General features: G+C 41.7%; 1 protein-coding gene across 1 annotated transcript; it reads right to left on the bottom strand.

Annotated features, from left to right (window-relative positions):
* Positions 1 to 1,597: 1,597 nt before the first annotated feature.
* On the bottom strand, positions 1,598 to 13,674 carry DAB2 (Dab, mitogen-responsive phosphoprotein, homolog 2 (Drosophila)). Its single transcript, XM_009870898.1, has 13 exons — positions 13,551 to 13,674; positions 12,298 to 12,437; positions 11,469 to 11,567; positions 10,984 to 11,115; positions 9,680 to 9,760; positions 9,399 to 9,422; positions 9,074 to 9,121; positions 8,836 to 8,898; positions 5,495 to 6,130; positions 3,848 to 3,995; positions 2,753 to 3,274; positions 2,120 to 2,211; positions 1,598 to 1,660 (listed from the first exon to the last, which is right to left on the bottom strand). The coding sequence occupies exons 1-13, from the start codon at positions 13,642 to 13,644 to the stop codon at positions 1,598 to 1,600; spliced, it is 2,142 nt and encodes a 713-aa protein (XP_009869200.1). The 5' UTR covers positions 13,645 to 13,674.
* Positions 13,675 to 16,060: the final 2,386 nt, after the last annotated feature.

The following is a 16,060-nucleotide window of genomic DNA, read 5'->3' as shown; positions in this document are numbered from 1 at the left end:
TGAGATATACTCAAGAAGCCTATCTGCTTGTTCCATTTGTCTGCCAAGCCACCTTAACAGAAAAGTAATCCTAGTAGATTTCCCTCCCTGAAAAAAAGCCATATTAGCACCAAAACAACAGCTAGTGTCCATGACTACCTCAGTGTTCTGCAAGAAGAGTTTCAGCTTATCTGATGCTACAGTGTAGGCCTCTAGCACTCAGGACTCCAGCAGTTCTGTTACAGATTCCACAGTTAGTCCCTTTATTACACATTTATGCAAGAATGATAATTTTACCATTCGTTACATAGATAAGTATTAGATATCCCCCTCTCATCTCCCACTCATACAGTTTACAGCTTTGTGGCTCAGAAACCAAGTCATGTGTGAAGTCACCAATTAGAAGTGAGTAGCATCCACTGAACTTTACAGCTAGGTGCTGCTGTGAGAATAGCCAATTGACCTAGTGTAAGGTGTGGAGTACTACCTACTAATCCAATTCCCTTATGCGAATCAGCACTTCGTCCCTAGGTACACTCGGTTCCTGTATGTTAGGACAGTAAATACTACAGAAAGAGAAAGTGTGGTGATCATGTTCATAAGACACACGACTTAAGTGTTGTTGAGCTCCTTTGTGGAAGACTGCAAAGAACTCAAGTAAAGTTATTATCCCCAATTTTAATTTGTATCTCAAATATAAGTCCAACTCTCCATTTGCTTTGCCCTGACATATCATCTTCACAGCATTTTCTTGGAGGGTTCATGTTTCAATCCACCTGGATGTGTTTTAGATTACAAACATCACAGGACAGCAGCAAGAGTGGCAGACAAAGTGAAACATGTAGAAAAGTCACGTTGATAAGAGGTCCAGTTACTCCATTTATCCTTTTCCGGTTATGCCTAGTATGATGAAAAGTAATTAGGGTTACGATGGTTGTAAGTTATGGTTTTATTGCTTAAACTAGCTTAGGGTCACTGAGAACAAAACTAAAGCAAAAAATAGCAATGCTTGTCTTCTGTTAGAAGACAGACGGCATTTCAGGGGAAGATTTAGAGATGTGGCAGAGGTATAGATTTGCTAGTTTGACAGTTCTCTAGTCAATGGTACAAACATCTGGGTTACCTTTTGTTAGTAGAAACTAAGGTATCATAACAGCCCTTATTCTGTTTTTATTCCAATTAACTCAGAATACAAACTCACAATTATTTAGGGGATTAAACTTCAGAAAGTTGTATGGGGCATTGTGTGTTAATACTCTCCCAAAGAGGTATCTAAAGGAATTTAGTGAGCCCCTCTGAGTTTTGCAGCACATGTTTACTCATTAACTTTCCTCAAGGAAAGGAAATCTAGATCTATTGTGGCCTTGAGACTCAAGTCCACAAAATAACCTTTATTTCTAAGAAAGTGAAGCTGGCTAGGCTTAGCCAGAATACAGCTATACACAAGTCTGATCTGAGGTGCTGTAGCAGAAGTGTTCGTTTAGGAACTGTCCACCATACTTTGGAGAAGCATTAGAGTTTAGCTAGTGTAGTTTTCAGCTAGCTCTTTACCAAAGATTTTCTGGATCAATTTCAGAGAATGAAGCAGGCTGTCTTGCTAGTGGAAAACTCACCTGATCTATGCAAATGGGTTGCCGAAAGTATCACCAAAAGGACCAGCAGATGGTTTCTGAGATTCCTCCTAAGGAAAGAGATCATAGGCTGTTAGTGTATTTCCAGTTTCACCAGGTTTACTCTGCATGACTGAATCAGCTAGTTCCTGTTCCAAAAAACCTTCTGTAAAGAATACTGCAGAGTCCCTGCTAATTACTCATTAACTGTATTGCTTTTATGAGAGAAGAGGACTCTAAAGCCATGTTAGTAGTTATGCTAGTCAAAGGCAAGGTATCTTCCAGAAAAGCCATGTGTGCTTACTGAAGAACTTGCAGCTGGGGTTATGGACCCAAGCCAAATGGAATCATACTTTGCTAGCCTTCTTGCAGCAAATATCTTCTGTTAGATTAAATATTTGCCTCAAACATGCAAGAAGCTTTGTTCCACTGCCTCTAAAGCCAAAACAAAGCCAGTGCTCAAACACAGGCAGCCCTGTTAAGGAGAAAGAAAGGTTGGAATTGGTTTGTTTTGGTTTTTTGCTACTTACAGATGAAGCACTGAAAAGGTCTAGTTTAGCTTGACTTTCAAATAGGCCTTCCGCTGGCAGCACACTTTTTTGGGGAACAGGCTTTGGTGGTCCTAAAGAAAAAAAGACATAGTGCTGTAATCGCACAACTTTAACAAGTACTCAGCTCTGCCTGTATAGCAGTTTCAAAGCTTACCTAATTAGATACACAACACCCACATCCCCCATACCCCTAGAAGGTGCTTTGAGTGACCTCACAATTTTATTTCCTGCTTGCCCTTGCTACACTTAAGGTAGACAGGACTTCTAACACTGTACACACCTGGTTTACCTCATTTTAGTCAAGCAGTTTAGGTACTGGGTGTCAGTGCTTGGCCACTGACACTGATCAATTCTGTAACATTATTATGGGCAACAGTCCTTCAACTGTGTTTCAGTAACTATTCAATCAAATTTTTAGTTCTATGGGAAAAAATAGTGATTGTCTATCTCAATCCCCGAGCAGCTATCCAAACAGGAAAAAAAAATAAATAAAATTTTAATAGTCATTTTTGCAGACACTTTGCTAGCTTCCATGCCATCATGATCTATCCTACTATCTTGAGAAATGTCTACTTTACTACTAAAACAGTTGCTGAAAGCTTCAAGAGGCACCTGAAGGGCTTTGCTGCTCTCCTCTCCTTGCTGGTAATGCTGGTGGCTTCGTCAGCTGGAAGTCTCTGAACATTTCCTTGATATCCTTCAACTCTTTATCACCAAGTGGATCCAGAGCAGTAAAGGCATCACTCTCTTTCTTGGATAGCTCCTTCTGAGGTGCAGTTCTAGGTGGTGGCTGAGGTGGAATAGTTGTTGTTGACATGGAGGGCAGTACAGATGGTGTCTGAGCTGGCAGTGTTGGAGATGGGAACACACTACCCTGGAAGGGATTGGCAGCGCTGGACAGCTGTGGCCATGAGCTAGACGGAACTTGTGCTGGCTGTGCCCAGATACTAGAGGACTGGGAGACTGCCGGTTTAAAAGATGAAGGCTGATTCCAGCTTGGCACTGCTTGAGTGCCAAAGGCCAGTGGCTGAGTAAATCCTGTAGGCTGAGCAGGCATTACAGACCCAGGAAAAACTGATGCAGTCTGAGCAAATGTAGGTGTACTCCATGGTGTTGGAGTTACTGGTATGCCACCTGGGGGGAGATTACATAGCACTTGTGATCTGAAAACCTCAAGCAGGATTGTATAAATTCTACTGATGATACCAGTAAACATTTTTCACATAGCATTTGTAAAAATCTGCTCATTTGCACTCAAAAATCAAGTTGTCTGGGGGGAGGGTGAAAGAGGGCTAGCACCTTTGATTTTTCTCCATTTCAGTTCCAGAAGAACAGAATGGAAGTTGATGTAACAGAAGGAGGAACATACTTAGTCCTAGCACAAAATTGATAGCTGCATTTACCATAGAGTTACTTCTGTGTAAATGATTATTAAGCAGTGTTACCGTAGCCTTCCAAGTTGTGCTTGGTTCACTTGAAACTTATGTACCTGAAGCAACAATATACTACTAAAGTTTTTAGAAAAAAAGTTGTTCCAGTTAAGGACGCAGAGATTAGGCTGCTATTCACAGAATTTAACCACTGAGGTCAGAGAGCACATACATTAAAGGACACAGTGCTACTCACAAAGTATAGGAAAACTAGAACCCATTTTCATGTTAATATATTATCTTAGACTGAAGCAAGACCTTCACTGTGTGAACTAACCTAGAGTGACCATTGGAGATGCTGAACTCATTCTGAAGAGGTCCTGTGGGGTTGTTGTCATAGGCTCCGTTTGTGCTACTCTGGTCAAGCCAAGGCTTTCTGTAGCTGGTGCAAAGAAATCTGAGCTAAATATGTCATTCGATGCAACCTAGGAAGAAAAAACGCTTTGTGAGATAGCATGGCAGAACACAAGCTAAAATGATCAAGAATTTCTAGTCCACAGCTACAAACTTTTATTTAGTCTAGAGCAGAACAGGGAGTTTTGATGTATCCTTTAGAGAGCATTTTGTTCATGCCTACTATGATGCATGACATCAGAGGGGTATAACATATAGCAGTCACAAGTCAATAGCAGAATAATAAGACGTAAAGTGACTGAATTATGTGCTACCAAAACGAGCTTCCCTCTGTCCTCCACCCTTCTAAACATTCTGCTTAGTCTGCAGTGATGCTTGCAGTTGTGGCAAGGTCAACAACAGGGGTTTGCATCATTTGAGTGCAAAACAAAAGGCAGCTGACCCAGAGCCACCTTGTGTCTAATCAGGCAAGATGCTGAGATAGCCCTCAGTGGGCAGGTACTGAGAAACTAAATAAATTTGTGTAAGCTAGTACTAATACGCCATTGTTATGAAAGCACAAGCTGATGGGCATACAGCTATCATTTTTTGTGGATGAAGAGCTGGACATGAGACACCGACGTGTCGGTGGTTGCAGCCCAGAAGGCAAATCATATCCTGGGCTGCATCAAAAGAAGCGTGGCCAGCAGGTTGAGGGGAAGTCATTCTCCGCCTCTGCTCTGCTCTGGTGAGACCTCACCTGGACTACTGCATCCAGCTCTGGAGCCCTCAACACAAGAAGGGCTTGGACTTGTGGTCCTCCCTCTGGACCTGCTCCAACAAAAAGTGATCACAGGGCTGAAGCGCCTCTCCTACAAGGACAGGCTTAGAGAGTTGGAGTTGTTCAGCCTGGAGAAGAGAAGGCTCCAGGGAGACCTTACAGTGGCCTTCCAGTACCTGAAAGGGGCTACAGGAGTGTTGGGGAGGGACTGTTTACAAGGATATGTACAGTGACAGGATGAGAGGCAATAGTTTTAAACTGGAGAAGAGTAGATTTAGATTAGATGTTAGAAAAAATTTCTTTACCATGAGGGTGACGAAACACTGGCACAGGTTGCCCAGAGAGGTGGTGGAGGCCCCATCCCTGGAGGCATTTAAAGTCAGGCTTGATGGGGCTCCAAGCAATCCGATCTAATTAAAGATGTCCCTGCTCACTGCAGGGCAGTTGGACTAGACGACCTTTAAAGGTCCCTTCCACAACACATTCTATGATCCTGTGGTAACATGTTCTGGCATTATATCAAGCATCAATATATATAGCGGCATACTCACCAGATCTTTACAGAATTATGGCAGCATTAAGGAAGAGAGCATATAATTTAATTACCATAGCTACTATAAAGCATTCGTAAATGTTAGATTGTACCATGGCTACAGACGGGTTAGAGTAAGCATGATGGGTAGAAGAGAAGTAGGTTTGTTGTGAAGCTATTTAGCTGGTTATACAGTGTGAAGAAAGAAAAGCTTCCTTCCCCCAGTTTCTTTCAGTAAGAGCATGCATATCATCATTAATTACTTGAACATTGTTCACCTTGACAAACCTCCTTCCTCTTCCTGGCTTGGTACTTTGTGGTGGTGGGCTAATTGTTACAGACTCATGTGGCATGAGCTGGATATTGCTTTCAGAATACAGCTTAACTTCACTTTGCAGAGATACTCCTTTGGAAGGACCTTCCATGAACAGGTTTGACGGAGCTTTAAGAAAGCCATTCTGTTCTCTCTCTGGTACCCCATTTGGAGTTCTTGCTTCAGGCGACTTACTCTCAGTTAGCCACTGGCTTGTTAATGCTTCTTGTTTGCCAGTTCTATTAGAAAACTGGTCAAACTGTTTACCAAAGTAGTCAATACCACCATTTGAAACACCATTATCCACTGGTGCCAAGGTACTCAGAGTTCCTTTCTTCTGATCAGCAGATTTTAAAGAATCAAATGAAGGTGGTGCAGATTTGTCTGGCTGTGTGAAAGGATCATCTCTGAAAGGGTCTGGATTAGGTGTGGGAAAGAAGCTGAGATTGGTAGAGAAAGAACTCTCAGGCACGAAGGGTGGCTGTGCCTTTTTTTGTGGAAGAGAAGTTGTGATGTCATTCAAGAAGATATCCTCTTTTGTAAAAGTCTGTTTGGTCTCAATTTCAGAATTTAGATCCACTAATAGAATCTCTTTAGCTTCCTATTTGTTCAGAAAGAAAAATAAAGTTAGTTTTATGTAGGACTTGCTGCATAGTACACAAGCTCAAGGAAAACAGCTGCAAAAGGAGAGATCCTCGTATCCAATATATTATACTAATAGGTATTCAAAGTCATAGTAAAGTTGCACTAAAGCTTAATATTATAAATCACTAGGGCAACATCTGTTGGCTGTGGTCAAATCACAAGTACTTAGTTTCAGAAAGTCAATGTTAAAAGCACCTTTAAGATGCCTTAGTTAAATGTCAGATGTTTGTTCTACAGTCTAGAGACTATAGAATTATTAAGCATTAGTCAGACCTAGGTTTCCACCTGAGTACAGAACCCCTGTCTGAGTTTCTAGTTCTAGAGTTTATTGTGACAAGGTGTAAAATCACACTGCCTTAATATAACTTCACGTTGCAGTCTTGGTTTCATAGAATGCACTAGCATTCCTTCCTGGCACCTTCTCTGCAAAAGCAATTGCTGGACATTTGCAATTTTGGGGCTGGGCTCTGTCTGGAGTGTTAGATATTCAGTGGAGAATAAGTTGGCTCAGAAAGATTGGAGAGCTATCTGCCAGTGGAAGATGCTAACATGCCATCTCTCCACCACCAGTTGGATTGACAGCACCAATTCTATCATGGCTGATGCTGGCATGCAGTGCTAGAACAAACCTGTAGAAGTTTGAGGTTCATACTCCGAGGGACTGACTAAAGGATTCACTTGTCTGTAACATGAGCTCAAGCTTTAAGGGTCTTCAGAATACTTTCTTAATAGCTCTCGCAGCAGCAGAGACATGACATTCAAGTACGTATTTCTAAGACATCCAGCTAGAGAGGTGGGTGGAAACCTCATGAAATTCAACATGGACAAGTACAAAGTTCTGCACGTGAGTCAGGACGAGCAAAAGTATAGGCTGGGTGATGAGTGGATTGAGAGCATCCCTGCGGAGGAGGACTTCAGATGTTGGTGGATCAAAAAATGAGCCGTCAGTGTGCATTCACAGCACAGAAAGCCAATCATATCCTGAGCTGCATCAAAAGCAGCATGGCCAGCAGGTCGAGAGATGTCATTCTCCCCCTCTACTCTGCTCATACCCTACCTGGAGTACTGTGTCCAGCTTTGGGGCCCTCAGCATAAGAAGGACATGAACCTGTTCGAGGTGGTCCAGAAGAGTGCAATGAAGATGAACAGGGGGCTGGAGCACCTCCCATATGAGGACAGGCTGGGAGAGATGGGGTTGTGTAGCGTGAAAGAAGGCTTCAGGGCAGACTGCTACAAGGCTTTTGGCAGCCTACTGTGATGGGGTTACAGCACTGGTGGATAAGGAAAAGCAACTAATGTCATCTGCCTGGACTTCTGCAAAGCATTTGACACTGCTCCACTCAAAGTCCTTGTCTCTAAACTGGAGAGACATGGATTTGGCAGGTGGACCACTCAGTGGGTAAGATATAGTCTAGATGGCTGCTCTCAAAGAGTTGTGAACAATGGCTCAATGTCTAAATGGAGACCTGTGACAAGTGGCAGTCCTCAGGGATCAGTACTGGGACTGGTGCTGTTCAACATCTTTGTTGGTGGCATGGACAGTGGGATCAAGTGTGTCCTCAGCAAGTTTGCTGATGTCACCAAGCTGTGTGGTGCAGTCAAGATGTTGGAGGGACCTGGACAGGCTCGAGGTGGGGCCTTGCCAGCCTCATGAAGTTCAACAAGGCCAACTGCTAGGTCCTGCACCTGAGTCAAGGCAATCCCTTGCACAGATACAAGCTGGGTGACAAGTGGATTGCAAGCAGACGTGCAGAGAAGGACTTGAGGGTGTTGGTGAATGAAAACCTGAAAGGGTTGCAATGTGCATTCACAGAGCAGAAAGCCAATTGCACCCTGGGCTGCATCAAGGGTGGCCAGCAGGTTTAGATAAGTCATTCTGCCCCTCTACTCTACTCTGGTGAGATCCCACTTGCAGTACAGCATTCAGCTCTGGGGCACCCTGCATAAAAAGGACATGGATCTCCTTGAGCCAGTCCAGAGGATGGCCATTAAGATGGTCAGGGGCCTAGAGTACCTCCCCTATGAGGAGAGGTTGAAGAGAGTTGAGGCTGTTCAGCCTGGAGAAGAGAAGGCTCCAGGGAGACCTTATAACGGCCTTCCAGTGCCTGAAGGGGCCTACAGGAGAGCTGACGGGGGACACTTTATCAGGGATCATAGTGATAGAATGAGGGGTAACAGTATCCAACTGAAAAAGAGTAGCTTTAGATTAGATATTAGGAAGAAATTCTTTACTGTGAGGGTGGTGAGGCACTGGAACAGGTTACCCAGAGACGTTGTGGATGCCCGCTCCCTGGAAGTGTTCAAGGCCAGGTTGGATGGGGCTCTGAGCAACATGGTCTAGTGGAAGATGTCCCTGAACAAGGCCAAAGGGAGTAGAACAAGGGTTTGCAAGCTAAAACTATTCTATGATTCTATACAACAATACAGGATTATCTGCCACACAGTCTCAAATGAACCTGCTGGATGAGAACGACATTAGCTACACTAATCACTAGGTTGATACTACGTATAGCCCCAAGACACTAGTACACTGTTGATAGCTAAACATATGTCTCAGTGAAACGAGAAATCAGGACTAACATAGTAAAACTAGGTTCTATCACTAGGAATAAATTTGCTCGCAAAGCAAAAGCCAAGACAGCTAAGCAAGATTCTACTTACTGTGGGACTGCTCATATCAGGAGGTGTAGACATATCCCCAAACAAGTCCATCTGGTCAACTCCCTTGAAACCAGAAATATTGAAAGAATTAGTACCTGTAAGAATTCTTGCCAAAGCAAGAATTAAGCATTATACAGTTCTACTGTAAGCACACCTATACTGTATTTCTCACACAACATGGCAACAGTCACTTATGTACTCTTTCAAGATCAGCATACGGTTCTAAAATTTAACCTACCAGTTTCATTTTGTCAGCTTGATCAGCAGGTGGTGCTTCACTGCCATTCTGTAATTGATGAATAATAGTGTCAGCAATAACTAGAATATCAAAACTTGCCTTAAGAAAGCGGATTCAAATAGCAAGTAATGAAAGAGAAAGTATGAGGAAGAGTATTAGTACTAGTTCTGTATGCCCTTTTTACTCTCATTACAATGTAATTTAACATCTGACATTGCCTCCATAATGCTGGCAAAATATCAAAGCTAGTTGTGTTGCGGCACCACACCAAGCAAGCAAGCAGCATATCGGCATAATCAGGTAAGGATATGCTGAAATGGCTTACCTCAGTCTTACTTGCTTCTTCATTCTAAAGAAGAAAAAAACAAACAAAAAGGTTTTAGTACCTAAACATCATGCAGAGTATCCAAAGCTTCTCAATTTGGAGAGCTTACCAGATCAAGGAGGTAATCAAACTACTGGTGCAACCACCAACCAACAACTTCAATTGATCCTGGATTTAGATAGACCTCTATGGGAAGTCTTAAAAGAGCTCAAAAGCCACAAAAAAACTGAGGGAAGCTTTATTTCTATGCAGACTAATTCATCTCTCTTAGTTTCACTCACCTTCTTGTAATCTTCTTCCTTCTTCTTCATATTATAAATTAATTGGAAGAGGTCCTTAAGATCAACAACTAGAGGCTCAGCCTGAAAAAAAAAATGTAGATTTTAGGTCATGTACTACTTATCCCTGAACTTATACTGAAGAGGCTGTACAGCAAGCCAAACTTCTCTAAATTGTGCAAGGAATTATCAACTGACAAACAGTACAGCTGCAGCAGAGTAGAGCTGAAGTCTTTACTTCTCAGCTAGACAAGTATGTCTTAAAAAAAACTAGCAGCAAGTCAAGAGCTGTCTACAGGTTGGCTAAGCTTATAGGCTGGCAGGCAGCATCCTGTGGTAAAAAGCCCTGAGAAAACAGACTCCACTCTAGAGCACACACAGAAAAGTTTTGCACTTAATCTACAATTCCAGTGAAGTCACTACAACACAGGACTGATAAATTAACAAAACATGCTTAGGAGAAGGTGTTAAAGCTGTTTAAAGTAGCAACATGCTCCAAAAATGAGCCCCTCAGTCCCACCTGTAGGGGGTCTGAAACTGTCAACAGGTTCTCCAGGAGGGCAGGCAGGGGTTTATATGAAGAAGTTACCTGCATAGAAGTCTTGCCTTGTCAAGGCAATGTAGTGATGATTATTAAGACATTATAATGACAAGCTAATAAATGATAAATATTTAATGCTTGTTCAGGTCATTTCAGAGGCTGCATGAAACTAAGCAATAGCTTGTTTCCAATACTGCTTATGTATAGATTCTTTTCAGAGGGTCAAACCCGCACCCAGGATTTCTGCATGGGATAAATCCAGCACAGGAGGATCAGAATCCCCTCCAGAAGTAACTGAAGAAGGACCAGACCTGCTGTTCACTGGCCCCTAAAACACTATTACAATTGAGTAGGTTTTTCACTGTTGCACATGACAAAGAACCGTGAGATCTAGACTACCGGAGTTCTAACACCATTCCTGTTAATTGTGAGTGAAGCTTGAATTCTTGACTCAAGAACATTCTTACTGTACAGGAAAGCCCATAGTAACGGCTCTGTTCATTGCATTTCCATGGTGCACGGACATGTTAAACAAGGTTTATTAAGGCCACTTAAGTGTTTTTATTCTGGATTACAGAGAAGTTGAACAAGATAAAAGCCATTGGTGATACAGTCAATTCCTACTGCCCTCCTCTCATCTATCCATCTGTGCAGGTATTCCCCTATACTTTATAGGTCTGCTAGCAAAAAACTACACGCTTTTCACATTAAGTGTTGACACAGTATCATTACTCATAGCAAGTGGAAAAGGGTGTCTGATCCATACCTGTTGTGCTGTTTTTATGGCAAAAAATTGATGCTGGCCTTCTCCTCCACATATATAGCCAAAAGCACGATTGTCTGTTACATCCCGAGCAATAAAGGAGATTTTGTTTACCGGCTGCTCATGCTCTATGACCTAGAATTGGGGAGGAGGGGTGAGGGGTGGAAAAAAACCAAAAGAAAACAGATACGAGAAAGACTATTGGCTTAAATTGTAGGAAACATAACTACTGCTCTTTTCTGTAGTTAGAATTGCCGAGACCTTTATCAGGCTTCAGTTCAAGACCCATTTATCAGCCTTTGACTAACTACAATAGTATGTAGCTATTTTTCTGGCAAGAGGCTTCAACATTACAATCCATTTCACAAGTCAGTTCTTTTGTGTGAAAGGAAGGCATGATGCTGGTAAGAAATCTAGTTCAGATTGGTCTAACTTCAAGTACCTCACTTACTTTAAGGATCACATTGAGAGAGTAAGTTGTGTCTTACCCCAGTTTTCTCATCTATTATCTTGATACCAGAGAGTGAGATGTTTACCCAGATCTTCTGCTTATGTTGACCCTGGGAACGGGCTGCCGCTGCCATTCCCTAAAGAGAATGAATAGCAAAGTATTGATGAGACTTTTGTTAGACTGAGCTTCAACTTGTTTCCTTTCATTCCTCATGAGTCCATTGCTGTGACTGTCCTAGTGCTAATCTAGTTATTTCTATGCAACTGTACAGTTACAGTAGCATTCCTCTTGCAACATATGCCTGACTAGGTTTGAAGAGATACCTCATAACTGGATTGTGTTTCCTTCATAAGTCTTTTAGGAGTTTTAAGACTTATCTTCGCTCACAAAACTGCTGCAGTAGGAGCATCCTTAACAGCCTTCCTGGCTCAATTGAATCTATGCAAACGTTCAATACTCCAGAAGTGATCATCTTTGTTGCTGCAGGGTCTCATTCATTCTTTGATTTATCTGCATTTCTTGATGTCACTATTGCCACAGGATGTCAACTTGTGCTTCGAGGTCAGTGTTAAATTGCATGATTTCCCCTTCCCCATTCAAAATCGAAAATCTTGTGATCAAGCTCATACTATTAGCATCCATACTGAATGCGTACAAGAAACTCAGAGGAGCATTCTCAAGCTATTAGCAAAACATTGTCCTTTGAGCAAGAGGTCACAGTTTTAGAAGTAGCACCCATCTAGGATGGTGCTGTTATTACTATGCTACCATTAAGCTGCATTTGAAGTTGGACCAAAGTGACCATTTCGTCTGCTTTATGAAGGCTACCCTGAAGTTGCTTCTCACATGCTAGCTCAAGCCCTTACCTTCAGCTTCATCATTGAATCCTGACTCATTTTGTCTCCTCTTGCCTCTGGGACATCATCAATGCCGATCAGTTTGGCTTTGTATCTTACACCATCTCCTTTGAATCTGGCCAAGAGAGATTCATCTGTCTTTTCTGGTCCTGGAGACATAGAAATGTTAAAAAAAATAACCAACCAAAAATCATGAAAAAAATAGAGAAATGTGTATGTTGTGGCTTTGAGATTATAAAAAATATATACATATATCATATAAGGGACAGTTTTAATATGTACTTAAGTATAGCTGATTAATAACCCATAGCCCTTCCAATACTGTGTTCAGAGCAAGATGGTTGACCCTGTAAGGTCACAGTGCTCTTGCAGAGTCTGGCCTCAGTTCAAAGAATGGTGCCCAGTACTTCATATTTGGGGACTTCAGAATGATTTTTTGCCACATAAAAGCCTGAAATATTTATAGGCAGCAGCAAAGTATTAAGCAAAAATACCAAACAAAAATGGTAGGATGTTCAATAAACTGTTCAGATGTTAGCTCCTCATTTTGGTGTAGTCAGATCTCTTCTTGGTGTGCAAGAATCTCCTAGTTCCTGTACTAGAACTTTCTATCAGCACCGTCATTTCTGTAAGTCCTAGCGCCTCCACCCCTGTAATCAATTCGCCATTTCTGCTGTTCCCACTACTTCCCTGCAACTGTGTGCTTTTCTTCTTTGCATGCTCAACATACTCCAATTGTGTACCTAGGTATGTACTTATGTCATGAGGTTGTTATATTTACATAGCCTAATCTTTTAAAAATCTATTATCTGATTTAGAGTAATTCTCACAAGATTTGTTTTCTCACTTCTCTGGACTAGAATCTGTATCTGTGCTCAGCAAATCACTGTCACTCTGGAGGGAGTGAAGGAAATGAGTTCAAGTTCAGGCTGACAGCTACCTGGATGGTCCTGGGTCTAGTCACCTCCTCAGGAGGCTTTCACTTCCCTGGGATTTTGATAATTTGTTAGTCTTAGCAGATGACTAACAAGTGGAACTGAGAGCTTTAAAACTTAAAGCTAGAAAAAAACCCACCACCTTTCCTGCTAGAAGTCTACCTTCTGGTTAGATTTGTTTAACTAGCTTATTTACTCACTCTTCTGGTCAGCCTGAAACCTTGAAGTTACTTTAACTATGTTATAACTGTGATCTTAGTTTTATGCAAATGAAAAAGTTTAAGGACAATTACTGGAAGAGGTGTTCAAGAAGTAAGCATTTCTTACCTTTCTTTTTTTCCTTCTTTGCATGTTGTGCTTTTGATGGAGCCTGTTGCTCGGGCGGGCTGCTGATAGTAGTAGTTTCATTTTCAGTAGACATGATGAGCTGGTGGTCAGCTATGTTTCCTGTAGTTTGTTTTTTTTTTTTTTAAAAAAACAACAGTATTTTACTATTAATAATTATAAATTATGAAAAATCATAGAATCATGGAATGGCCTAGGCTGGAAGGGACCTTAGAGATGATTTAATCCAACCTCTCTGGTTGGGCAGGGACACCTCTCAACCAGATCAGGCAATATCTGGGGACCGAACGGGGATCGAACCCGCGACCTTAATGTTATCAGCACCACGCTCTAACTGACTGAGCTACCTTGAAGAAAAAACATTATTAGACCTGCTAGTAGAGTTTTGTTTTGACCACTGAAGACCATTAGTGCCTGAAAGTTTTAGTACTGACCATATAGGAAGTCTGACTCACCATCTATTCATCTGAGGCTACAGAGAACATGAACTTATGGCCACTGTGTGATGAACATTCACTCCAGTAATGCCTAACTAGTAGATCACACTGACCTACATCCACAGGCTGTACTTGGATCACTCTGTTTTAATCTGTCAACCTTTAGCTTTTTACCCTTTAAAGCTTTTTATACAGTCTCAGATATTTTTCTCTACTTTCTTTCAGCACTACCAGCTGCATCTTTCAAAGAGATTAAGTGCCACCTACCACTAGTTTTCCCTATATCCAGCCAAGCAGACACAGAGCAAGCCACCCCTTTTAACCTGCAGCACATCATTTGAGACATACTACGTATCCAGATAAGAGTGCTGAAACATTGCTTATTCCCTAGCATTAGAAGCTTGTAACTCTCAACAACCTTATCCTCACTTGCCTTAGTTACACCTAATGCTTTAACCCTTATCTTGAAGTTACTTTAGGGTAACTTCACTCCTTTCACTCCTGCCTTCCCTTCTTCCCTCAATTCATTACTAATAGCTACAGACTGACTCATCCAGTTATTACTAACAGAGTGATGGATGTCAGTGCTTAACAGATTTTTAACCTAGGAAGTACACAAATTCCTAGGTCTTCAAGAGGACTCCATTTCCATTTCACCAGGATGGAGGCCTTTAGAGAACTGGCTGTTAATAGAAGCAATGTTAGATCTACTTAGCATTGCTAAAGTAAATAAAAGTGCTCATATGGGAAAGATCTCTGTCAGCTATGCCCGTTATGGTTAGGGAACGTTTGATGCAAGCGAAGATAGGTGTTGCTGTGAAAGTTTCAAGTGCTTTTGAGTAGAAATAGCTGTCAAAGTTGATATAGGAAGCCATGGTAATTTAGGAAATGTTATCACTGGAAGAATATCCACTCTGTCAAAGAAGCAAGTGGGAAAACTACTGCAGACAACAGGGATTTTGCAGGATACTTGCACTACTGCTAAAAAAAGAGCATGCCAACTGAAAAATCACACATCAGTCAGGTAAAATGAAGCCAACTGAATTCTACTCTAAAACTAGACTAGCTTGCCTGATAGTATAGCTTTAGTTGGAGATAGTCTTTAGACTTCAGCATAATTCCCCTCTCTAGATTTATCAGGTCTTCAGAAACAGAGAGGAAGGAAAGAAAGAATTAAAGTTGAACCATTAAATAAACAACCACCTCTATCTGGAAGGTTACCATTTAGAGAACAGAAGGAAAAGACTAAGTGTTAAGACATTCTCCCTGGGAGCTGAGTCACAGCTTTAGGACATTCTGCCCAGATCCATTCTGGAAAGAAGAAATAACAGCCTTGAAGCACTGAGTCCTGCCTGTCAGTGATCCTACTTACTCAGTTTAATTTGTAGAGCTACACCCAACTCTGGCGTTATACAACCACAGTAAGCACCTCACCCTGAAGTTAATACTTCAGTTAATTGCCACTAAAGTGGCAATAAAAGCAAATAGCCTAGGGAGAAGCAAATATGCACAATCAAGACCTCACTTGTGCAACTATAAAGTAACAGAAATCCAGATGGGCAGTTGTCATCTTTAAGCTCTAGTCATCCCTCCATTATTGCCATTTGCCTCCATCCTATGGAAGCCAGACTACATATCTGTATAGGGCCAGCAACCACAAAAGCCCAGTACGGGCAGGGATACACACAAGTCTGGCTGAACCCTTGCAAATACCCCCTCACTGTGAAGAAGATTTTAAACAGTGTCACCAATGCAATTTGAGTAGGCTAGCAAGAGCTTTCTGGCCAGTTTACAGTAAATACTCTCCTATCTGAGGTGTGGCACAGCTCATTTCACCTGGTGACCACAGTATCTGACTGTTTTTTATCATACCTTTGGAAAACTCAGTGTCTTTGAGAATCACATCTCTGGACCAAGAGAATTAGCAAAATTAAGAATGCAAGGATAGACAAAGGCTGCCTTACTACACATTCATGTTTTAAGTAACTACTTCCCAGCATCTTAGTTAAGTCACAAGACTTTACTTCAGGCTTTACCTGAAAATTTCACTGGAGT

Source organism: Apaloderma vittatum, unplaced genomic scaffold, assembly GCF_000703405.1.
Source record: "Apaloderma vittatum isolate BGI_N311 unplaced genomic scaffold, ASM70340v1 scaffold14206, whole genome shotgun sequence".
NCBI classification, from domain to species: domain Eukaryota; kingdom Metazoa; phylum Chordata; class Aves; order Trogoniformes; family Trogonidae; genus Apaloderma; species Apaloderma vittatum.
Note: the sequence above shows the minus strand (reverse complement) of the source record. Positions and strands in the feature narration are given on the sequence as shown.